Source organism: Protopterus annectens, chromosome 3.part0 (genome assembly GCF_019279795.1).
Source record: "Protopterus annectens isolate FY-2018-M chromosome 3.part0, PAN1.0, whole genome shotgun sequence".
Classification (NCBI taxonomy): Eukaryota; Metazoa; Chordata; order Ceratodontiformes; family Protopteridae; genus Protopterus; species Protopterus annectens.
The window spans coordinates 110195145-110220616 of NC_056731.1; the positions used below are offsets into that span (position 1 = coordinate 110195145).

At 42.9% G+C, this 25472-nt stretch overlaps 1 protein-coding gene across 1 annotated transcript in view; it reads left to right on the forward strand.

Moving 5' to 3' along the window:
- Nucleotides 1-25472, forward strand: part of KLHL7 (kelch like family member 7) — a 1243755-nt gene that overhangs the window by 870587 nt on the left and 347696 nt on the right. Inside the window, exon 7 of the mRNA XM_044064614.1 lies at nucleotides 16014-16156. Within this exon, the coding sequence (XP_043920549.1) occupies nucleotides 16014-16156 (143 nt within the window). The remainder of the gene's footprint in view (nucleotides 1-16013; nucleotides 16157-25472) is intronic.

The window sequence follows — 25472 nt, forward strand, 5'->3', positions numbered from 1 at the left end:
GATGCTCCTGGCGTTGCAAGCACTTCAAGACCTTCTTCCTCTCTGGACTATTTACAATCAGACAGCATGTCGGTAGTTTGGTACATCAACAAACAGGGCGGTACCAGATCTTACCCACTCTGTCGAGAGGCCATGCGAGTTTGGGAATGGGCGATTTCTTCCCAGCACTTTCTGGTTGTAACGCACATTTCAGGGACGACCAATGTGATAGCCGATAAGCTCAGCCGGGCGATCCTGCTGCCTCACGAGTGGTCTCTGAAATAGGAAACAGCAGAACAGATTTTCCGCAAATGGGGACAGCATTGCTGCGACCTCTTTGTCAGCCCAGTCAATACCACATGCAGCAGATATTTTTCCCTCATTCCCCCTCCAGGGGGAGACACCCAGAGACGCTCTGGCTCACGATTGGCCCATGGGACTTCCGTATGCTTTTCCTCCATTTCCTCTCATTTCCAAAGTGATTCAGAAAGCCAGTTGGCTGGGAAGCAAGTTGATCCTCATTGCTCCTTACTGGCCTCGTCGGGTCTGGTTCCCCTTTCTCGAGCCTCTTCTCCTGGATGATCCCTGGATCCTGGACCCAGCTTCAGATCTGTTGACTCGCATGTCAGGTTCGCTACATCCCTCAATCCACACCCTCAAGTTGACAGAGTGGCAGCTCCAGTTCTATCCCTAGTCAGGCTTCATGATGTATCTTCCTCAGTATCACATATTCTTATATCCTCCCATAAACCTTCAACTAGGAGGGCTGTATGGCAGTAAATGGAAAAGATTTTCTATTTGGGCACAGAAAATGAGTGTAGATACCTACACTGCTTTTATCCCTGTGATTTTGGAATTTCTGTCTGAGCTTTTTCATCAAGGAGCTGCTGCCGCCACTATCAGAGTCCAATTGGCGGCAAATTCTCATTTTCACTTTGGGTTTCCAGATAACAATTTAATGCCTCATTTTTGAAAGGAATCACTCTTTTGAGACCACCACTGCAAGAACCTGTGGCTTCTTGGGATTTAAATTTTGTGTTGTCCAAACTGACTTCTCCCCCCTTTTGAACCCACTCATCTTCATTGAAATTTTTGTCTTGGAAGACTTTGGTTTTGGTAGCTATTACGTCAGCTAGATGGGTATCGGAGCTACAAACCTTGTCTGTTAAGCCACCTTATTTGATCTTTCACATGGACAGGGTGTCACTGTGTACTAATCCCTCCTTTGTCCCCAAAGTTTGTTCCCCTGCTACCTTAAATAAATCCATAGAACTCCCAGTTTTCTTCCCTAATCACTGCAATGCAGCTGAATACTGTTTTCATCAGCTGGACGTTCATAGACAACAAGGTTTTTTTTTACAGTGGACCAAGGAATTTAGGAAATCATATCAACTATTCATTTCCTTTTCTGACTCCAGATTGGGCTTACCAGTTTCTAAAGTGACACTATCTAACTGGATTTCCAGTTGCATAGCCTTTATCTACAGTTCGGAGGGCAGACTTTTACCCTGCAGGATCAAGGCTTATTCTACCAGGTCGCTGTCTACCTCTGCAGCCTTTCAAGCCAAGGTCCCACTTGATAATATTTGTGCAGCAGCTACGTGGGCTACCCCTCACACTTTTATTACACATTACAAATTGGATTTAGCTTCCAGGGGTAGAGCATCCTTTGGCTCCATGGTGCTTAGGAGTATTTTCCAGTGAGCCATCCAAGGATAAGGCGCTAGGGACGCTGTCCCATATGTAAAAATGAAGGTGAGATTGGACTACACAAGATAAAGATGTTATGAACTCACCATAACGTTCTATGTTGATAGTCCATCTCACCCTTCATTTTTACCAACCCGCCCTCCTGCCCCCATTCTGGAAGATCTGGAGATAATAATAATAATACTTTGGCTATCTTTGGTTGGAGACCCTTTAGTATTGGTTTGTCTGTTGTGTTTTTTTCTTCTAGTGAGCAGCAAACAATATCTGGGGTTTGTACTGGTGCACTATGGGATACCTGCTTAACCACGAGCCAATCAGAAGTCTTCGAGCTTGTAAATCGGCCAAGTCGGAGCCGAGGATCGGCTCTGAACCCATATGTAAAAATGAATGTTGAGATGGACTACCAACATGGAACATTATGGTGAGTACATAACTTCTTTTTTTGTAAGTTGAGCCCTCAGACAGTAAAACTACTTATTCATCTATATTTATGGTAAATTTCTAACATGTTTATCTTCTTTTAGTTCCCAGTCTGCCTTTTTCACTAAGTACTGTTTCTTCTCTTAACTTCTGTCACCATTTGTGCTTACCATATTTTATATGCTTATATTTATTTGTCTAATTCCTGTATTTATATGCTTTTTGTCATTAATTTGTATTTATATTCTGAAAAGGTTATGGTCATTAATCTGTAGTGTATTCTGTGCATAATGTCAAATTATGTTCTTTGTACGCCTGGGTTGTGCCTGAAAAGGGATCCCAGACAAGTCCACCTACTTGGTTAACTAACTTGATAAATAGATACTTGTATGTATGTACATATGTATGTCTGTATGTACATGTGTGTGTGTATATATATATATATATATATATATATATATATACACACACACACACACACACACACACACACACACACACACGTATATATGTATCTGTCTGTGTGGCTGACATCACTCAGAACTTCTGACTGGTTCACGTTCAGATTGTTTCCCACAGTAATGATTCTGTTGTTTGATTTTCTGCTGTTATAGAGTGCATATTCGCATAACTGTGTTGACCTTTGTAAATGTGTCTTTCTCCAACTATGTACCATATTAGGGTGATGTTACTGAGAAGTACAGCTACCCCTACCTCAGTATATGTGCCAACCTGTAGCATCACTATACTAAAGGTATGTGTGAAAGTAAAACTGTGGATCGGGACTATAGTACTGTGATGCACTCCACTGCCAACCACTAAGTCTTAAATCTGATGTCCACCAGGGTAATAATATCTGAAGTCACACCACTGGTAATTAAATTGAGGTATAAAATGCTCACAAGTATGAACCACTAAGCAGCAAACTAAGTTGCAACTTACCTAAAAAGAGCATGCAGGAAATAGACACTGTTGACCCTGGTTATGAGTCTTTACTGTTCACATTCAAGAATAGCTACCCACTACAAAGGGCAATCTATTACCTAGCTCCCCAGAACCCTTTTCACTACACTCTTTGAGTTTCAGTGCCTTCCACTACTCTCCTGCACAAAGTAAGTACTATTTACATTCTCACACACACAAGCACATTATGTTCCCGGGGAGGCTGGTAATACTCTACAGCACTACAGTCTTCTGTCCTGGCCCAAGTTAGTAAAGTGCCACCATCACATTTTATCAGGCTGAGGACCACCCAGTTACTTTTTCAGTCTTCTAATAAGACAAAGAATTATGCATTCAGGTGATAGTGTTTAGCAGAGTGGTCTGGCCAATTAAGAGATGGATGCCATCCGCTTGTCACTATCTAACAATAAAATACCTCTTATTAATTAAATAAATAAATAAATAAATAAATAAAAGATGGACAGCTGCAAGCTTTTTAAAATGAATAAATAAAAGCACTTTAATTTAGAAAAAATGATTAAGTGGTAAAGTTAATTATACAGAGACATATAAAACTTCACAGAGGATCAGAAAGTAATCCCTTTGAACAAATATGTTACAAGAAAGAAAAACATGTCTGTCTCCAGCTAAACCTTTCCTTCTGTCTCTTACTGAACGTATTACTGCCCTAACTAATCTGCCTGAATTTTTCAGAATGTGTCATAGACAGAGGCAAAGATGAAAAGAGAGAGATTTATGTTAGTGTATCTATGAACTCCAGATAGCAGTCATTCTCAGCTGCTCTCTTTTTCACTCTGTTTATGGCTTATATATCATATATCCGATGTTGTCTTTTGCATCCATCTCAGTCTGTGGGTTATCTGATCCAGTGCTGACATCTGCAGAATCATGAATCCTGGAGCTCTGCTTCCTGTACTTGAAGTTCCTGTTCTACTTCATTTGCTGACATCTTCAACAGATCATGATCAGAGCTCCTTTGGATAAGTAAAACTCTGATGATGTCCTTCAAGAATGCAACTGCAGTCATAACATATGGGTTGTCCTGCCTCAGGCAGCCCTCGGTCGGCCGAATTCCAAAGTCTGGGTCCGGCGTCGGCTGATGTCGCCTCCTCTCCGACGTCACAATGGCTGGAGTATAAAGGCATCGGCCGACGCCAACTTCTTCAGTCTTTCTTGCCGCGCGGTGCCCGAAGCAGAAGCAGTTCGCAAGTGCCGGTCGGTCAGCTCCTAAGTTTTCAGTACCGAAGTCATCTAAAAGCTAAGTACCCCGTTGGGGAACATTTATTCTTGCCTCAGCCGATGTCAGAACAAGTTGAGAAAGTTAATAATTGTTTGTCTTGTGGTAAACAAATACCTCATAAGGACTTCCATTCTTTCTGCCTCCCTTGCCTGGGCCCAGACCACGACGTCTCGGCCTGTGTTGCCTGTGCTTGCTTTAATAAGCGCACTCTCAGGCGCCGGGCAGAATTTGCCGAGAACTTTTTCGGTGAATCTTTTGCATATATCATGCCATCGGATCAACCGACAACCCAATCTGCTAAAAAACGCAAGGACCGGGACCGACACCCTCGGCCCGCATCCACTACCGATGCTACTCCTAAACCCTCTGCTAGTGCTCTGGTCCCTTCGGAAGTGGTAAATCCACCGCTTCAGACCGACGACACAGCGTTAACACGACCTTCGGTCTCAGAGATCTCTCTGGTGCCGGTTGTTGATTTTCCTCCGGAAACCGAAGTTCTGGATCTACCCGACACCATTTCTGTGGACAAGGTTACGCCTGCACGTGGGGCTGCTAGGCCCCCTGTTTCCATGTCCATCAAGGCCTTTGCACGTGCTAAGGCCGCCAGTCAGGCCAAGGCCCATCCTAAACCTGCTACCCAGGCCCCTTCATCTGATAAGCAGATCATGTCTCTGGCTGCAGATCTTATTTCCCTTATCAGGGGGACTCAGCCTCATCCGGAGAGGGGTTCTCAGCCACCTGCAGAGAAAAGGCCTAGAACTGAGCAGGCGGACGACCTCTCTTCGGATGAAGCCTCTGGGGATTCTGAGCATTCTGATACCCAAGAAGAATCCTTCCAGGCCTACGAGGACTCTGATGCTGAGGAATCAATTCCCTCTGCCTCCTCCAGAGGATTTCTCTTTTGGTGAAGTCCTGCATTCCATGAGGGAACATTTTCAATGGCAGGGCCAGGAATTCTCTGACTCCAGGAAAAGGCTTCGTACCTTCCTCAAGCTTCCCCAGCACAGACCTTTGGCTATTCCACCTGTTATGGATGTTTTGGATGATGTTTTCTCTGACTCCAGTGCTAACCCTGATTCTCTTCCTCCTGCTCCTGTCAAGCCGGACAGATATTATAGGGTTCCTGACACTCACAAGCACCTTTTTAAGGCCCACTCTGTGGATTTAGAAACTATTTCACAGGGCCCCAATGGAGTGGCTACCTCCTCTGCCAAAAACCGTCTGCCAGCAGACAGAGAAGCTAGGTCCCTGGAGAGATGGGGTAAAAAAGTATATACCTCTACTACTCTAGCCATGAGGTCTCTTAACTGCCTTTTCCACATGTTTCAGTACCAAGATTTTCTCCTGGATGATTTACAGAAAAAGTTAGCCTCTCCTGAGCCTATTGATAAAAAGGCATTGCAGGATCATATACATAACACTCAGCAGGTGAATAACCATTTTCTTCAGTGTGGTTATGATGCATTGGAAGCTTCATGTAGGGCAGCTATGACTGGGGCTGTGATACGTAGACATGCTTGGTTAAAGGATCAGTCTTTGCCTGACCATGTTAAAGTAAAGTTACTTGATGCACCTCTGGAAAAACAGAAGCTTTTTGGTGCTAATGCACAAGATGTACTGAAATCCATAGAGGAAAAAGCAAACTCAGTACAGACAGTCAAGGATTTCCTTCAAGTTCAGCCACCCAGATTCAGCAGAAACTGGCCCTCAAAGAATTGGTCCTCCCCTGGCTCAGACAAGTTTCAAAGGGGAAAAAGCAGACGTGGCCGAGGTAGAGGGCAATACAGAGGCCGCCAATGGCAACCTCCAAATCGAAGAAGTGGCGCAGACAGTTCAGCTGCACCACAAGGACAATCACAATGACTTGACTTTCGTACGGCCTACAAAGGTTCAAAGAGAAGCACCTTTGGGCGGAAAATTATCCTTATTCTCTCAAAACTGGCATATCTTAACCAAGGACAACTGGATTTTGGATTTGATAGACAAAGGTTACAGATTCCACTTCCACACATTACCAATAAGACAAGGCATGCCAAACCTGCCACATCATCAAAGGGCAGAGGCGCTCACTCAAGTTTCCAAACTGTTAAGTATAAAAGCAATAGAAAGGGTTCCTCCTCAGGGGCAAGGCCAGGGATTTTATTCAAGGCTGTTCCTTGTTCCAAGAAAAGAAAACAAATGGAGACCCATACTGGACTTGTCAACTCTAAACACTTTTCTCATGGTGCCAAAGTTCAAAATGCTGACGTTGCAGCAACTCCTTCCCATGCTGGGCAAGGGGTCTTGGCTGGTCACTCTGGACCTCAAGGAGGCATACCTGCATGTCCCAATCAGACAAAGCTGCAGAAGATACCTCAGATTTCTTGCAGGGACAGAGCATTATCAATTCTCAGCATTGCCGTTTGGCTTATCTACTGCGCCCAGAGTGTTCACGAAATGCCTGGCATCAGTAGTGGCACACTGCAGACTGCAGGGGATACAAATATACCCCTACCTGGACGACTGCCTTATACAAGCAGACAACAAAAAAACCTTACAAGAAGATTTGGACTATGTCATGCATCTACTGCAGGCCTTGGGATACACAGTCAACATTCAAAAGTCAAAACTACTGCCATCCCAGCAGATTATCTTCCTAGGAGCCAAACTGGACACAGAAAACCAAATGGCCTACCTCACAGAGGAAAAGCAGCAGCATTTACCAGAGTACTTCAAAGGCCTAGCAAAACTCTCCCAGCTGACTGCAAGGAAAATCCTGCAGGCCCTGGGGTTCATGGCATCTTGCATCCTTCTGATACCTTTGGCAAGACTTCATATGAGAAAGCTGCAATGGTATTTAAAAAACTTATGGTCTCAACACAACCAAAGCCTAGAGGACATAATCCCACTTATTCCATGTCTGCAAAAGGAATTCCTATGGTGGGCTCAAGCCAGTCAGCAAAACAAAGGCATATCTTTCAACAGACCTCAAGCAGGCCAAACGATTACAACAGACGCCTCAGACCATGGATGGGGGGCGCACATGGAGGGCAGATGCATTCAAGGTTTTTGGACGCCAAAGGAAAGGCATCTGCACATAAACCAAAAGGAGATGTTGGCAGTGATACATGCAATCAAAACCTTCGAAAAATCACTACAACAAGGGCATTTGCTAATAAGGACAGACAACACCACTGTCATGTGGTACATAAACAAGCAGGGGGCACCCATTCTTATCCCCTCTGCAGACTAACAATGCTTCTCTGGGAAAAGTCTCTCAGCCTGAAGATACATTTACAATCCCAGTTTGTACCAGGCAAGGACAATGTACTGGCGGACCAGCTGAGCAGAAATGTTATGGATCCACACGAATGGATGCTGCACCCTCACATTTTCTCTCAACTGACGAAGACATGGGGAAGACCGGACATAGATCTCTTTGCTTCCCACTTAAATCATCACCTGGAAAAGTTCTGCACAAGGACTCACCATCCTCTAGCCAGGAAAACGGATGCTCTCTCCTTCAGCTGGAATTCTCTAAAAATGTATGCATTCCCTCTGCCTCTGCTGACCAAGGTGATACTGAAGATCAAAGCAGAACAACCAACAGGCATCTTGATAGCTCCGGACTGGCCAAGGCAACACTGGTACCCATTGCTATTGACCATAACTCGGACCAAACCATGGCCTCTGACCCTATGGCCCCTAGTCTTAACACAACACAATTACAGGACTGTACATCAGGACCTGAAAACATTACACCTGACAGCCTGGAGGCTACCATGATTTCTCCACCTAGCTCTCTTTCCAAATCAGTTCATGAGATCTTGCTGGAAGCACGCAGACCTTCCACCAGAAAAACCTATTCGACCAAGTGGAAGAGATTCAGCATCTGGAATGCCAACAGGGGTCAGGACTCAACATTACCGAGTATACCTCAGATATTAGAATACTTGGCAGAACTATTTCATACTGGACTCTCATACTCTTCAATAAAGATTCATGCCTCAGCAATCTCATCAAGATACAACTGTGACCCTCCAGTGTTTTCACATCCTTTGCTACGACAGTTTCTAAGAGGAATAAAGAATATCAAACCTCCCAGAAGACAGCCTGTACCTGCATGGGACCTCAATTATGTGTTGGAAAAATGAACTCTTCCTCCATCTGAACCAGCAGCAACTTCAGAAATTCAATTTATTTCATGGAAGACGGTCTTTTTATTGGCAGTCACACCTGCAAGAAGAGTTTCGGAGATTCAGGCACTTATGGCAGTGCCTCCCTTCATCATTTTTCATCAAGACAGAGTTTCTCTAAGAACAAATCCTACATTCATGCCAAAAGTTATTTCCAGGGTGTCTCTAAATCAAGCTATTCACCTGCCTGCTTTCTTCCCCAATCCTCAAAACAAGGGGGAAAAACTACTGCATACTTTGGACATACACAGACAACTACGTTACTACTTGGACAGAACTAAGGCCACCAAAAAGTCTGACCAACTGTTTGTAGCCTATGCTGCTGGAATACAAGGAAAAGCAATCTCCAAACAAACAATTTCAAAATGGATTGGACATTGCATCAGATTCTGCTATTCATTCCATGGAAAAGGTGTGCCTGCCAATATTAGGCCACATTCCACCAGAGCTTTAGCCACTTCCACAGCTTTCCTAAGAGGAGTGGCAACAAAGGACATTCTAGAGGCTGCTACATGGAGCTCCGTGCATACATTTACCAAGCACTACAACCTGCCTTTATACTCCAGATCCCGAGCAGGCTTTGCTTCGGCAGTCCTGCAGGGGATCTTAGCTACACCTTCCTTATCATAGATCCATCCACCCCCAGCTTGGCTATGGTATTCAACCCATATGTTATGACTGCAGTTGCATTCTTGAAGGACATAGTACAGTTTTGTACCTACCATAAATGTAGATGTCCGATAGATATGCAACTGCAGTCGGATTTTCCCACCCTCCTACCCCTCGGTATCCTTCTTTTTTTGGGTCCCTACCCCTTATCCCATTAGCTGGGGGTATTTCCTATGGTGTATCTGTTTATTACTGTGGTGCATGTTTGGATTTTTTTTATCCATTTACCAAATTTAGCCTTCCTAGAAGGGCACCTGGCATCTGGGGCAAGAAACACTGAAGAAGATGGCGTCGGCCGATGCCTTTATACTCCAGCCGTTGTGACGTCGGAGAGGAGGTGACACCAGCCGACACCGGACCCAGACTTTGGAATTCGGCCGACCGAGGGCTGCCTGAGGCAGGACAACCCATATGTTATGACTGCAGTTGCATATCTATCGGACATCTACATTTATGGTAGGTACAAAACTGTACTTTGTCCTTTTCATTCATTCCTGAACTGATGAGTTTGGATCCAAGACTCTGATCCGTCTCAGCTGCTTCTGCCAGATCATCGGAACCAAAACTCTCTAGTTTCTTCATTTACGCATAATGCTCCACCAACTTAACATACCTCAGATCTCGTTTGCCACCATTCAGCTTCAGACACGGATCCTATCGATCTCAAGCTTTGGAGTTTTATTTAACCATTTGTCATGAGTTTTTGTCTCAGATTTCTTCTATTATATTTTTCTAATTCTTCTACCTCTGGTAGAAGCGGCCAAGTCAAATCCAAGTCTCTGATCTAAACCCATCACTTGAGGAAGAATGAAAATGGACAACACAAATGGAAGGTTATGGTGAGTACATAACTTTTTTTTGCATTTTATCTGCCATTTTTCTTGCCTCCTCCACTATTTTTCATTGTAGATTACTTTTAATGTAGCTTTGCTGTAGTTTACTGCAGTCTCCTATTGTTTTAATGTCCTAGTATAAGTAGATTAGGTGTTTAGGTGTAGGCTATCTCTGTGCAAAAAAAAAAATCTTTCTTTAGCTTTTCTCTCATGTCGTTTTCATTGTTGTGGTTAAATGTTGTAGTAGTAATAGTAGTAGTATTAGTATTAATAGTTATTGGTAGTTTGCCTAGTGATTATCTTATATTTGAAGTATTTCCTACTGCATGATGTAAAAATCAGCTTTAAGGTTCAAAAATGCATCACAAGTGGACATAAGCTGTCACCACAGGACACCCAGTGCTTGTACTGCTTGGGTGCAGTGCACCTGGTTGTCAACTGTTAGGCCTGCACTGTGTTTGGTGACTGAGTTCTGTCAGATAAGCGGACCGAACACTGTAGGAAAGACATTCTGCAATCCTCAGCCGTTTCTGCCATTCCTTCACCTGGTAGGAAGCAAGAAAGGAAGGAAGAAGAAGAAGAGAGAGTCTGGGAGAAAGAGTCTGCCAGGCCCAAGACCAAGGACAAGGAAGAGAGCAAACACTCTTCCTCTTCTGTAGAAGGCCAACTTGACCCAAATATTTACTGATCTTCGGCTCTTCCAGCTTCAGCTCCATAAGAACCTTCAGCACCAAGTCAGTCCCGATCACCTATTATTGAAGTCCTAGATTCAAATCTTCCAGCTCTCCCACCCTTAATGTCCTTATCCCCTTCCTTTCTAAATATCTTTCTTCTTTGGCTAGGGTTCGCTCCCCCCCTTTTTTTTTTTTTTTTTTTTTTTTGCATTATCCCAGCCAAATTTGCTCCAGGATGATCTCCTTCTCACACCTAAATCTGAGCTTTTCCTTTCCAGATCCAATATTTAGATCCAGCAAATAAGAACGTCTCAAAATCAGCTTCCATGGCTTCCTCTAAGTCTGCTAGTTCTGTTAGTAACCCTAAATTATCTGATTTAGGGCAGCTTGATGTGTTCCTTCCTTCAGGCCCAGATGAGCCCAGGAATCATTCCTGCCTCAACCCCAGGACCTGAGTATGTGGCTCCTTGAATTCCAGGTCTAATTGTTCATCCCTGGCTCTGACTCTTCAGCTGCCCTCCACATTGTCAGTGTTGCTTGGCATGACTGTATCTGACAGTGGCACTGTTCTTAAATTTGTCTGCTTTTGAACCTGAGCACATCTTGGGCTGAGGGATCAGGGACTGTACCCCAGGGTGAGGTAGGCCTTCAGAGTTTTTGACTCTTCCCTACTCTTGGGCACTTCTGCCCCAGATAGTTTGGTGCTGATCTCCATATTGGAGCCAGCTAAGTTGGTGCAGGATGCCGGTTTCTCGCTAAGGGATATTGGCTCCGGTTATGTGTCATCGGTGTTGGCTTTTGACCTTGTAGAAAGAATCCTGTCCTGTTCAGAGATGGGAGCCTCAGCAGCTAGTTCAAGTCAGTACTGATCCCTCCCTCCTTCTGTGTCCTTTGTTACACATCAGCTTGCTTCAGGACAGCCCACATCTTTAGGCCTCAAGACATCAGTGCATTCAAGGGCCCTCCCCCACCTCTTTTGTATCTCCTCCTAGGAAGGTCCATGTGAAGAATAAATGTAAGAGAAAGCACTTCAGCTTCTCTGAGGAGTCACTCACCAAGGATACTGACCTTGAAGGGGAAGGGATCCCGCATATCTCCCCATGAAGATGCCTGTTTAAGCAATTTGCACAAATTATTGAAACAGAGTGGGAGGTGGGCCATCAATGTCCCTTCCCCAGAGGAGTCTAAATTTATCGAGGCTTTCAGCATGGGCCCACCCGCATCCCATGTGGTCCCTTGTGTACGTGGTATCCCAGAGAGCTTGGAGAGAACTAGATATGGTTGAACCCAAAAACACAAAAAAGTTTCTATTCTGCCCAAAGATAGACCCTGTTAAAACAAGGGTCCAGCTGTGGATGCCATTGATGTTGAGGCTGTCACCAAGAAGGACATGTCAGAGGAGAGTTCCTTTGTCCAGCCACCCAACAGATAGTCTTGAGCCTTATAATATTTGGGAAAGAATAGTTAAACTTCAGCCACATTTGCCTTGCATGCACTAAATTATTTTGCCCATTTGATGATATTTCACAGTTACTGCATCTCTGACGTTTCAAAGATGGTGAAGGCTTAGCAGCCCCCGGACTCTCAGAAGACCCTGGAGGTTCAGGAGGTTCAGTTGTCTGTGATTCAGTCTGCTGCCAATGTATATATGAGACTTTTGTCCAGTGCCGCTGATGGTACATCCCACACTGCAAGTACTGGTAGTGCTATGCACCACCATGCCTGGATGTGCTTATGCAGCTTTGCTAACTGTTTCAAAGTGTCCTTTGTCACTGCTCCATTTGATGGTTCCACTGTTTTTAGCCAAAAGGTCAAAGAAATACTAACTTAAAGTAGAAAGGATGGAAAGATGCTGTCTGCCATTGGAGTTTGCTTCTCTACTCCTCAAAGGTCTTTCTTAGGGAACCAGAAGGGAAGGGAAGCACCTGTTTTCATAAATCACAGCAACCTTTCCAGGACATGCCTACTGATGGTTTCCCTGAGGCAGAGGGAGTAACTATAATGGATAACACTCGAGAGGCAGGGGTGGTCTGCAAAACCAGGGCTTTGTGGTTCATTCGCTGGGAGGCCCATCCAACACCCCTGAAGGGTTGTTCAACTGTTGATCTCTGGAGGCAGTCTGGGAGGGGGGGGGGGTGACTGACTCCCCAGTCAAAAGCGTGTGAGGCCATCATGTCAGATGTGTGGTTGTTGAGAGTTGTATCCAGAAGTTGTACAGTTCCCTTTTTGTTCACCCCAAAGAACTTCCAAAAATATCTTCCTGATGTGCTACCCCACCAGCAAAGAGAAGCAGTGGTGGAAATCCAAAAACTGCTTTTCAACCAAGTCATCAAAGAAGTCCTAACAGGCCAACAAGGATCTGGGGCCTATACAAGACTCTTTTTAGTACCAAGTTAAAACAAGGACGCCAGACCCATTTTGGATCTTAGCAGATTAAACCGATTCATCAAACAGATCAAGTTCTGGATGGTCAAGGTGCAGTTCATTCTACCTTGTCTGAGGAAGGATGATTGAATGTGCTCTCAAGGATGCCTATCATCACATAATGATAATGATGCATTCCAGAAGTTTTCTGCTCTTTCTGCTGGGAGTCCATCATTACCAATTTCAAGCACTGCCCTTTCGTCTTACATAGCTCCTCCAAGTTTTCACCAAATATATGGTGGTGTTAGCAGCCTGATTCAGGCTGCAGATATTCCACGTCTTTCCCTAACAGGATGACTGGTCCCTGACTACTTCCACTAGGGCTTTCCTTATCATAGCCATAGAGTTTCCTTTCTCCAGCTATGTCGATCTTTGGGCATAACATTGAATTACGACAGGACCAGTGTGGAACCAGTTCAAGTACCGGAATTTATCGGTTGTCATTATGGTCAATCAGACAGCCAGACTAATACTCTTTAGACTAAATTCTCTTCATTTGCATGCTTCTGAAATTTTTCAGGCTCTCAAACCTCCTGCGCCCTCAGTTCTGCACCTCTTTGGACATATGACTACTTTTATTTGTCTAGTTCCTTTGGCAAGATTCCACATGCAGGTACTCCAGTGGACTCTTGCAGTTCATTGGTCCTATCTGACTCATGCAATGAATTTTCCAGTTTCCTTAACAAGCATCTATCACCACTACATTTGATGGTAGTTGGAATCTTCTCTGGTTATGGCAGGGCCAGCCTTTTGTTCTTCCCCAGGCCAAGGTGACCACAGATGCTTCCTTTGGTTCCACCATTTTATAGAGTGTTCTCTCCTAGGATCTCCCTGGGATTGTTACTGGCTGGGGAATCTGTCCCATAGATTGAGATGGACAGAGAAGACAACATCAGTTACCAAAGTTATGTACTTACTGTAATAATCGATTAGTGTTGTCTTTTTCTAACCTTTTCAACTATCCTTCCCTCTGTGCCCCTCCAAATTGTCATTATTTGTTGCTTTTGACTGGCTATTCGGACCAGCCCCAAAGTGTTATGTGAGAGGGCCCTCTTGATTCACTTTGCCTGTTACTTGGATAAAATTGTTTTCCTTTATATCCTGGTCTGGACTTAGCGTGAAGACTGGACAAACCTGATCTGACAAAGGTCAGTTAGAGCAGCATATTATGGATTAGATGAGGCAGAGCTCCAGGACTGATGATTCTGAGCTTGCAGGTGTTGGATCAGAATCGGCTCCAATAACCCACAAGTTGAGAAGGGAGAAAGGCAGGCAGCATGGTTCTATCATTATGATAAGTACATAACTTTCGGAGGGGGGGGGCTGTTTGTTTTTGTTTTTTCATACAGACCTCCACAGATTCAGTTAAGCAGGGCTTACTTTTCTACTCTGAGCTAGTTACCTCCTTAATTGCTCCTTTACAGCCCTTTAGCTTCTTGGCTTAAGTAAATTCAACACAGAATAAGTACATTTTTGCATCCTATGAATAATTGCTGCAATCTCCAGCAAAAGGAGGTTGCAGCTTCAGGTACAAACTCCGTATACATTTTGCATGCATTTCATAAAAAGGTCACAAGTTCACACATCTTTTCATGCCAATGGAAAATCACATTGCACATATTATCCATTACAATTTCATAGAATGTCACAAATTCTCACTTATTTTCTTATCAAAAAAAGCAAACATCTTGTAGATTAAATCTTATATTTTAAGTTTTAATGCTGCAGGGAAGTACAGCTCATACAACTGTTGCATTCTGACTCAGAAAACACTTGCATGTTTAAACATCACAGTACTCGCAGTAATCATCAGTATACGAAGTGTGGGGAGATGTGCAAGTCTTAAAAGGCAAAACTGTTGATGTACAGTTCTGAAGACCATATCAGAAAAAAAAAAGCTAATAGAACCTCTGTAGAATCTTCACCAGCAGTGGTCATCCCCACTAGCCTGTCATTACTCATAACCCTCACTCATACTGGCAGCAAGTTACATCTGATCCATCCCATGTCACGCTTCCTGACAGCAGTTAGTATTTCTGAGCATCCAACACCTTAACATAGACTGGCGCTTGTAACCCTTACCCCACATGTTCACTCTAGCAGCATTCCTGCAATTTCCTCAAACATGCAGTCATCAACATTCTTGACCCCATACATCTCAGTCTTCCCATGCTCTTATGCAAGGTCTTTATGACTTTTCTTTACTGTATGGAAAGTGCTTGCATTGCTTTAAAATACTTATAGATGCCTGGGAAAAATGCTTTTACTAAAAGGTTAATGTTCCAGTCCATGGAGAAATATGCAGCATAGTCTTTGTTAGTTTTTTTTAATTAATGAAGTTTAAAAAAGTGCATCATCTTCTTGGATTTATAAATGTGTCACCTAATCACAGTGGCAATTCTTTGTTTACTTTATTCTGGTCACAGGACTTTCATGAAAATTAGTTCTTTGTCTAAATTAAGTAATTGTAGTAACAGTATAGCCAAGTACATTTTGAGAAGAACACACGAGCAAGACTTTGTTTTACACTATAGGTGTCACTTAAATTTTCTGAACTTGGTCTGATAGTACAATAGAGAAAGAAAAGTCTTTTAGTTGTAAAATACCTCATTGTGCAGTTCTGGGGTTGATTCATACACTGTCTACATGGCATGTTGTAGGACTATGAACTAAGTACTTCAAGAATACCCCATAAGTATGAATAAAGTTAACTTATGGAATGTCATCACTCTGTTTTATACGTAGAAGCTATGATTAGTGTTAGATTTAATCTCAATGCTTTGCATGCTTTACACTAAAAAATCTATATTCTTACAGAATATGATATATACTGCATGAAGTACTGCATGGATTGCAGTCTGCAGATTTATACAACCAAATAATTACTTTGGAGCTTTGTTCTTATTGGCAGTGTTCCTTCTTACAGGTGGAATGAGGTACCATCTCCTTTCACCAGAGGACAGAGAAGAACTAGGAGAAAGTACCAGGCCACGAAGAAAAAAACATGATTATCGCATTGCTCTGTTTGGAGGCTCACAGCCACAGTGCTGCCGCTATTTTAATCCAAAGGTAGGCAGTGTTCTTCTAGAAGTTAAACACTAGCACATTAGATCATTAGAAGAGTCTTTAATGAGTAATTGACTGACTTGTAATTTACTGGTATGCACATCAACATATGCTGCTTACAGTTCTAAATCAGTTTATCACACCCATTTCAGTCTGCTTGAAGTAACATAGGCCTTTATCAGTACACTGTTTTGAGATAAGATGGAGCAAGTATCACAGATCCCTCTGTGTTGGTTTTGTGATTGGTAAAGTCCTCTTGTTTTGTGTTTGGTCTTTTTTTTTCTCAGAGACTTTTGCAACAAGATGTAGTCGTGCCTTCTACTAGTGGATGTTGTGGTGTCTCACTCCACACAAGGACCACATGTCTAAGCCACATCCAGCATTTTATTTTTGCTGCTTGCACATTTCGTGTCTATATCCTGATATTTGACATTGAAATGTTCTCATGTCTGGGATCCAGGAAACTTAAGCTTCCAAAGTGGCTGTGTGGCTTGCCAAGTCATGGTCCGAGACCTGCAGTAGCATGGCCTGTACTGCACAGGAAAGGAACAAAGGAACCTGAAGTCAAGCACTTCTCTGAGAGATAGGATTTTAATTTGACTATTCAAAGAAGCAGGAGGACAAAAATTCTAGGCATGTCTAATGTTTAGTAAGATGGAGATATTTAAGTGTGCACAACAAAGGAATCATCGAAAGTGTCAGTAATATAATCTTTGGCTACTGATGGAATACTTTAAAAAAAGGATATGGAAGGCCACATTGATCATAATCTCCAAGGTATATGTCCTTTCTCAAAATGGCCATGCTGTCCGTCAATTTTGTGAAACCCCTTTGACTAGTGAGTTTGTCTATTCTCCACTTTAGTGGCCAGTAATGTGGAAAGTGCAGTCCATGTAGCCATGTCGATGAGGGGCTTCTTGGGATTATCTGCCCTGTCTTTTCTACAGTTGAATAATCAGAGTTCTCTCATGATGAGCCTACTCAGAGGGAACAGTCCTTTGAGTTCCCAACTTGTGCTCTTTGGTTGTGTCCAGGAATGAGGACTTTACTCACTTGCTTTTTTCAAGACTCCAGTAGGATTCATGTATCCCAAGTGAAGAACTTGACTTGCTTGTCAGGCACCCAGAGTGATTTTTTATTTATTTATTTTTTTGTTTGTTTTATGATGGGACCTGGCATTTCAGGTGTTGAAGCTCATTCTAAGGGTAAGTGACTTAATAATATCACCAGGCCTTGTGCATTTCTTTCCTGTTCTGTTGCTAACTTTGACAGATTGGCCTTCAGTCATTTGTTCTCTATTGCCTGATATTCAATACTGACCCACACTGCAGTCAACACCATGCATGTCATTCAGATGAAAACCTATGTATTCCTAGAACTGTGTGTAAACCGGCTGTCCCTCGCACTTTCTGTTCTGGGTAGGTGACTGAGAAGACCTGAAGCCCTTGTATGCGAGATGGATAACAACAATGAAACCTGTTGTCCATTCTTCTGCCATGAGTTTGACCCTTCCTTTGGAGATGCCCTCAGCTGTTTAAGACCTTTGTACCCCAGTCAGTAGCCTTTTTCCTTCTCCCTGGAAATCCCTACATGACTGTCTAGGGAGGAGTCATCTGAGGAGACGTGGGCCATCCAACCCTACAAGCCTGTCCTCACAAATATTACTTTTGCAATCTGAAAGCTCCTAGATACTGCCCTCACTATGCTCAGAAAGGGAAACCTTTTCAAATTTTTTGCTAAGTGATGTAATATCTTGACTACACAACCTGAACCCATCTTGTGCATAATGTCTTTTTTCCATTATTGGTCTCAGAGACTTCAGCTTTAGGCCATTGGATAAGAAGTGTAAGATTTTTGATAGAGCATTTTCTTCTGCTGCAGTAGGGCTTAGACTACTTAAAGGAATAAGGAGTGTAAGAATTTGGATAGAGTGGGCAAGAGAGCATTTTCTTCTACTCTAGTATGGCTTAGGCACCTTAACACTTGTGTATGTTCTAAAAGCTTTCGAGTCATATTGTCTCTGGGGTCATGGATGGAGGACCTAGTTAAGACCCTGAATACGAATCTTAAATACACTGGCATGTGACACACTGCTATTTTGACTGTGTGATTTGTACCTGTACAACTTGGAGTGCCTCAGCCCTTTCTTCTTCAGGGGAGGAACTAGAGTGAGTCCTCCTAGATGTCTCTTTTCAGAAGAAGATTCTGTTTGGTCAGCCTTCACAAAATCTGGTTAAGAACCTCCCGTAAACAAAAGGAGGGTCTCAGTATGATGGATGGCTTTTATGACCCCCTCATCACTCATCTTCCTGCCTCAACTAGTTTACAAGGATAAAGCCCCATTATAGACTGAGGGGACCTGTTAGCAAATGTCAGACTATTTTGTCTGTCCAGCTGTGTTGGGGTTTTCCCCTACAGCCCAGTAGCTGCATTTCTGACTGCTGTCTATAATTGACAGTGGAGAGGAGTTAGAGTTTGCCTCATGCTGGCAGGCCACCACAAACAACAATAGGTTCAACAAGTGGTTGTAGGTGGCCATTTCATAGAGCTTTTGAGCTCTTCCCAAAAGGCATCTGCTCAGGGACAAAGCTGTTTCATTAGAGATCTTATTATATAAGTCCAGACTGTATTCCCCAGAGGGATCACACAGGCTGTCCATTTCTCATAATGAGGCCAAATGTTCTACTCCCATCTCTTCTTGTTCCAAAACAGCCATGAGATTTAATTTCCAGCATGGACATTATTGACTTCAACAAACACATCTTACACGTTAAGTTCCAGGTTATGACTGTCCAGAATGTCATGCCTTGCCATTGCAGGGCACCTGGATGATGTCATGACAAATGTTAGATTAGTTGTGATACATTACCATCTGGGGTCTGCATGGGTGGTTCCTTCTGTTTGCTGTGTATAAAATGTGATTGTCTTTCTTATAGAATACTTAATAATGTTTTAACCACTTTGGATGAGGCCTGCATGAGAAGGAATTTCATATAGTTCCCTTTCTGTATGACCAGCTGTTGGTGGCCCCATCATGAGACTCATAGGTAGCATTCTCTGCTTGGAGGGAGCCCAATTGGTTATGCCTTTGGTATACTGGATAAACATACAGTGGGGGTTTCAGGCTTAGACTCTTCTGCACCTTCTGGGTTTCTTTCCTGGAACTGAGGTCTCAGAAGATTTGTGTGGTCAAAATGCTTCCAGGAGTGGGGCAACCCAGAGAGAAAATGTGGTCCTTCCCTTTGCCTTGTGCAATAGGACAAAAATCAGATGGAGGTGAATTCATTCTTTTTCCTATAAACAGATAAAATTCATGTAGGTCTTTCCTCCATTCCCTCTGATTCTGCATCTGACTTCAAAATTCAGAGGAGAAAGTCTAAGGTTGTCTTTATGGACAATGAGAATATCATTTTGGGCTCTTGGGTCCATGATCGTACTGGAAGCTTTACTAATACAAGCTGAAGAAGTTTCTTTCAAGTTGGGGCAACCACCATTTCTACCTATGGTTGTGGCTTGAGCCTTCTGAAACATCCATCTGGGGTGTCAGAGATAATGGAAACCTTTGCTCACCAGCCTTATTCTGCTGCCTGCAACAGGTTCTTTGTCTAAGTGCAGAGGTACCGTGCACATCTTGGATCTCTGTTATTTGATGGTTAGGTTGCATGTCTCAAATGGTTCTACCTGGTGTGACCTTGTAGATTCCAAGAGCCATCATTTTGTACTTTGGTGCTTCAAGAGTCTGCTTTTAATGCCTTTCCTTTTGGCTGTTCCTTTAAAACAAAGTTAACAGTAGGATCACGAGTTGGCATAAGCTACCACAGAGTACAATACCATTAGGTTAACTCCAGACAATAGGACATTTACAGTGCCACATACCTCTACATTTGATTCCAAGAAAATAAAGTATATTATTAATGATTGTATAATGTTTGCTAATAGTCCAGCTGTACTGGGGAACATGAAGGGTAGAAACCTTAAATTGTTTCAGAAAGACGTGGGAGTTGAAATTGTGAAGTCTAAGGTATGTTGGATGTTCACCACATTTTTACAGTATAGTCAAGAAGAGTACTTTGAAAGAACCATTTTGTTTCACTTATGCTTCAGAAAGTGTTGTTTATGAAAAAAACACCGTCCACAGCAGTTAACCACACTCAAGGAATCCACAAAGCCAGATATACGTTTTTAGCGCTTTCTTTCACTCTTTAATTTACTCGTGAACTTCTTCAGAAAAAGGTTTTTCTGAAGAAGTTCACGAGTAAATTAAAGAGTGAAAGAAAGCGCTAAAAACGTATATCTGGCTTTGTGGATTCCTTGAGTGTGGTTAACTGCTGTGGACGGTGTTTTTTTCATAAGTTTTTCGATTCCATCAGGATCTTTTGTAGTTTTTAAAGTGTTGTTTATGTAACAAGACCCTTCAGAGTGTGAATCCTTTTGTGTAGAAAATACGTGAAAAAAAACTTTTCTCCTGAATATGTGAATATTGGCATGCTACTAAATTTGAAAACAATAATAGTGCACTTTACAGGCACTCCTTAGTTTGTAGTAGTTCTAATATGATTTTATTTCTGTATCTTAGACTACATTACAGAAGATATGAGGGGGATGCTGTCAGTGAGTTGGACCTTAAGGAATTTAAGCTGCTAGTTTACTTGGATGCTTGCCATCCTTTATCTAAATTATGCTTTTAATTTCAAGAGTGCCCTTAAAACAAAAAAAAAATTGTCTAATTCAGTTAATTCAGTCTGTTTTTAGGGCTTAAGCTTTAAAACATATACATTTTTTTTGATCAATGTCAGATGTGTTCTACAAAAGTGTATGTTCATTAGGTTTTATACTTTTTCTTGGGGTGCTCCAGTGTAATTTTTTAATTATTTAATGAGTATGCTTTTTGATTGCAACCTTGATGTAATAAAGTTTCCTTTGTATAAGAAATGAAGATGGTTATTCTGGATTTAATCAAATATCCTCATTTAATGTTTCTTGCTGCATGTGTTTGTGACATGGCAGTCCTTGGTGGGTTCCAAATACAGCTCCCTAAGTGTTGACCTTCAGATATTTCAAAATGTGTCATTTTATTTCATTTCTGCATTTTCACTTTTGTTTTTATCATTGCATTTTTGTATAAATATGTAAATTAGACACATGAGTATGTAAGAAGTTCTCTGATTGGTAATGACACATTTTGAAATATCTGAAGGTAGTTATAAGGAAAGGAAAGGTGTGTTTGTTCTTGAAGGTCTGAAGAAGCTATCTAGCGAAAGCACTTACCGTTTTTATGTTACTCAAATAAATGAACTGTGAGTTGTGAATTTTACACAGACTGGACTTGTTGTTACTTGGATAAATCCTTCTGTTTGAAGAATACATGCTGTTTGATTCAGACAAAGGCCTGGTTGCCTCGTTGTAATCCTGAGTCCTGTTTTGATTTTCTTGCTGAATTTTTATCAACGAAGCATTTACCCTGTGGAGTATAGTTTATTTAGTTTATAAATGCTTAGAATGGCTGAAGCCCTTATTACCTTAATTAGGGGAAGCCAGTCTTCCCCCTCTGAGACCTAGAACTGAATTTCTTTCTGATTCTTCTGATCAGGAATCTGATATTTCTGCTCTTTCTGATTACCAGGATTTGCCCTTATCTATTTATGAGGATTCTGATGCAGAGGATTCCATTCCCTCTGCTTCCCCACCAGAAGATTTTTCCTTCGGTGAATCCTTGCATACTCTTAGGGAGCATTTTTGCTGAGAATGCCAGGATTACTCTGAGTCCAAAAAGAGACTTAGGGAATTCTTACTCCTGCCTCACCACATGCCTTTAGCTATCCCTCCTATTCTGGACATTGTAGATAATGCTTTCTTGGAATCTAGCCTTACCCCAGACACTTTACCACCAGCTCCCAGAAAACTTGACAGGTACTACAGAGTACCTGACTCTCATAAGCCTCTTCAAGAATCCTTCTGCGAATCCAGAGACCATTTCCCAAGGACCAAAAGGCATTAACGCTACTGCTGCCAAAAATCCTACCCTTTCTGATAGAGATTCTAGAGCCCTAGACAGATGGGATAAGAAGGTATACACTTCTGCTACTTTGGTCATTAGGGCTTTAAATTGCCAGTTTCATATGTTAAAGTATCAGCAACATATTGTGGAACTACTTAAACAGAAAATGGTGTTGATTCCTGACTGTGCTGAACACAAAGAATTGCAAGATTTAATGCATTCTGCAGAACAAGTGGGTAAACATACTTTGTAGTGTGGTTTTGATGCTTTAGAAGCATCTTGTAGGGCTGCTTTCACTGGGTCTGTACTTAGAAGGCATGCTTAGCTTAAGGAACAAAACTTGCCAGATTATGTTAAAGATAAATTACTGGATGCTCCCTTAAACCAAGACCGCCTTTTTGGCAACAAAGCAAAAGTCCTCAAAAGGATGGAGGAAAAAGCTAAATCTATGCAAACTGTTTAAGATTTCCTGCAAGTACAGCCTCCCAGATTTAGTAGGCATTGGCCTTCAAAGAACTGGTCCTTTCCAGTCTCTTCCAAGCCTTCTCAGTCCAAACCCAGGAGCAGCAGACCACCTAGGTTACAGTCTCAGCATACGCACAGTCCTAAGCAGTGGAGAGCTCCCACTTCCAAAGCAGGGATTAGTAAGCCACCCCCTATGAAAAAATGGCACAATGACTTAACCTTAACCCTTCCAAGCCCTGCTCAACTACCTGCTCTCTTAGGAGGAAAGCTTGCCCTGCATGCAAAAAGCTGGGAACTCATTACCCAGGACAAATGGGTTTTGAACATAGTTTCCCAAGCATACATATTCCACTTCCACACACTACCAACTCCAAACAGTTTGCCAAACCTACCCCCAAATCAAAGGGTGGAGGCCCAACAGCAGATTCTCTCTCTTCTCGGTATCAGGGCTATTCACCCTGTCCCAGCAGAACAAAGGGGGTAAGGTTTTTATTCAAGACTTTTCCTGGTACCCAGAAAAGACAACAACTGGTATCCTGTCCTGGACCTCTCTATTCTCAACACCTTTCTGGTAATTCCAAAATTCAAAATGCTAACTCTTCAACAGCTTCTTCCTATGCTAGCTAAGGATGCCTGGCTGGCAACCTTAGACTTAAAGGAAGCTTACCTGCACATCCCAATAAGGGAATCTTGCAGGAAATATCTACACTTCAGGGCAGGCTCCATGCACTGTTAGTTCTATGCACTTCCCTTTGGCTTATCTACTGCGCCCAGGGTATTCACAAAGTGTCTAGCTCCAGCCATTGCATTTTGCAGCAGAGAAATATTCAAATTTACCCATACTTGGACGATTGTCTGATTCAGGCAGAAAGCCAGTACTTGCTATTACAACATCTGTCATTCGTAAAGAAACGTCTAATCTCAATGGGGTACACCATCAACGAAAAGAAATCTCACCTAGTACCCTGCCAACAGATTGTATTCCTGGGAGCAAGCTTGAACACAACTTCCCAGATGGCATTCCTCACTCCAGAGAAACAAGTTTATTTGACAACCTACTTCAAACTACTGGTCACAAAACCCCAGCTGTCTGCAAGGAAAATACTGCAAGCCCTGGGGTTCATGGCCTGTTGCATCCCACTAATTCCATATGTAAGACTGCATATGAGGAAACTCCAGTGGTATCTAAAAAGCCTATGGTGTCAACATTCTCAGGACCTGGAAACAATGATTTCTATCATCCCTTGTATGAAGACAGAGTTCCTTTGGTGGGCAGAGGCCTGCTACCACAACAAGAGGCTCCCTTTCACTCTACCCCTGCCGCCCAAACCCTAACAACAGATGCATCAGACTATGCATGGGGGGCTCACATGGCAGGGCAGTGCATTCAGGGCAAATGGAACCCAAAACAGATGCACCTGCATATCAATCAAAAATAAATGTTAGCTGTACAGAATGCCCTAACAGCCTTCAAAAACCATATTCTTCCTGGACAGCTATTGGTAAAGACAGACAACACCACAGTTATGGAAACAAGCAGGGGGAACCCACTCGTACCTTCTCTGCAGACTAGCCATGGCTCTGTGGAACACAGCCATGAGCTACCAAGTACACCTACAAGCTCAATTCCTGCCAGGCTAACTAAATTCACTGGCAGACGACTTAAGCAGAAATCTCATGGACTCACACTAATGGAAACTAGAACCCAAAATATTCAACCTCTTGAGGCACAAATGGGGGACTCCACAGGTAGACCTGTTTGCCTCCCCTCAAAACTACCAACTGGGAAAATTCTGCACAAGAACTCCCCACAGCCAAGCTTGGAAAGTGGATGCCTTGTATTTTACCTGGGAAAGCCTCTCGGTTTATGCCTTTCCCCTTTGCCTCTCCTCTCAAAGGTTCTACTAAAGATCAAACAGGACAAGCCAAGGACAATATTGATTGCACCAGACAGGCTACACCAGCACTGGTACTCCCTCTTGTGCAGTATGACACTGCTGCAACCATGGCACCTGCCTCAGACCCCTTCCCTGCTGTCCCAGCAGGTGGGCCAGATTCTGCACCCTCACCCTCAAACCCTGAACCTTGCAGCCTGGCTAATTCCTTGAGCTCTCCTCTAGCATCCCTCAGTAAGCAGGTGCTGGATGTCATTCTGCAGGCAAGGAGGCCTAGTACTAGAAAATCCTATGCTGAAAAATGGAAAAGATACTGTTCCTGGAGCCAGGCTCAGGGGATGAGTACAATGGTGCCCAGCTTACCTCATATTCTACAGTACTTAACAGAAATGCTCCATAAGGGCCTATCCTTCTTGTCAATTAAAATTCATGCCTCTGCCACTTCAGCACATTATAATACTGAGCCACCCCTCTTCTCTCACCCCCCCTGCTAAAACAATTCCTTAGAGGGGCCAAAATATAAGACCCCCCCAGGAGAGCTCCCACTTCAGCCTGGGACCTTAACTTTCTATTGGAAAAGCTCACTCTTCCCCCATTTGAGCCAGCTGCAACAGCAGAGTTGAAATTCCTTTCTTGGAAAACAACCTTCCTTCTAGCCTTCACTTCAGCAAAAAGAGTATCTGAATTACAGGCCCTCATGGCAGTGGGAACCCTTCATTATTTTCCATGCGGACAGGGTTTCCCTCAGGACTAATCCCTCCTTTATGCCCAAGGTGGTGTCTAGTGTCGCCCTAAATCAGTCCATTCATTTGCCTACTTTTTTCCCCTAATCCACAAATCAAAGGGGAATGAATACTGCACTCTCTGAATGTGCACAGACAACTTAGATTTTATTAGGACAGGACTAAACTTCTCAGAAAATCTGAACAGCTGCTAGTTGGCTTTGCTGCAGGGGCAGAGG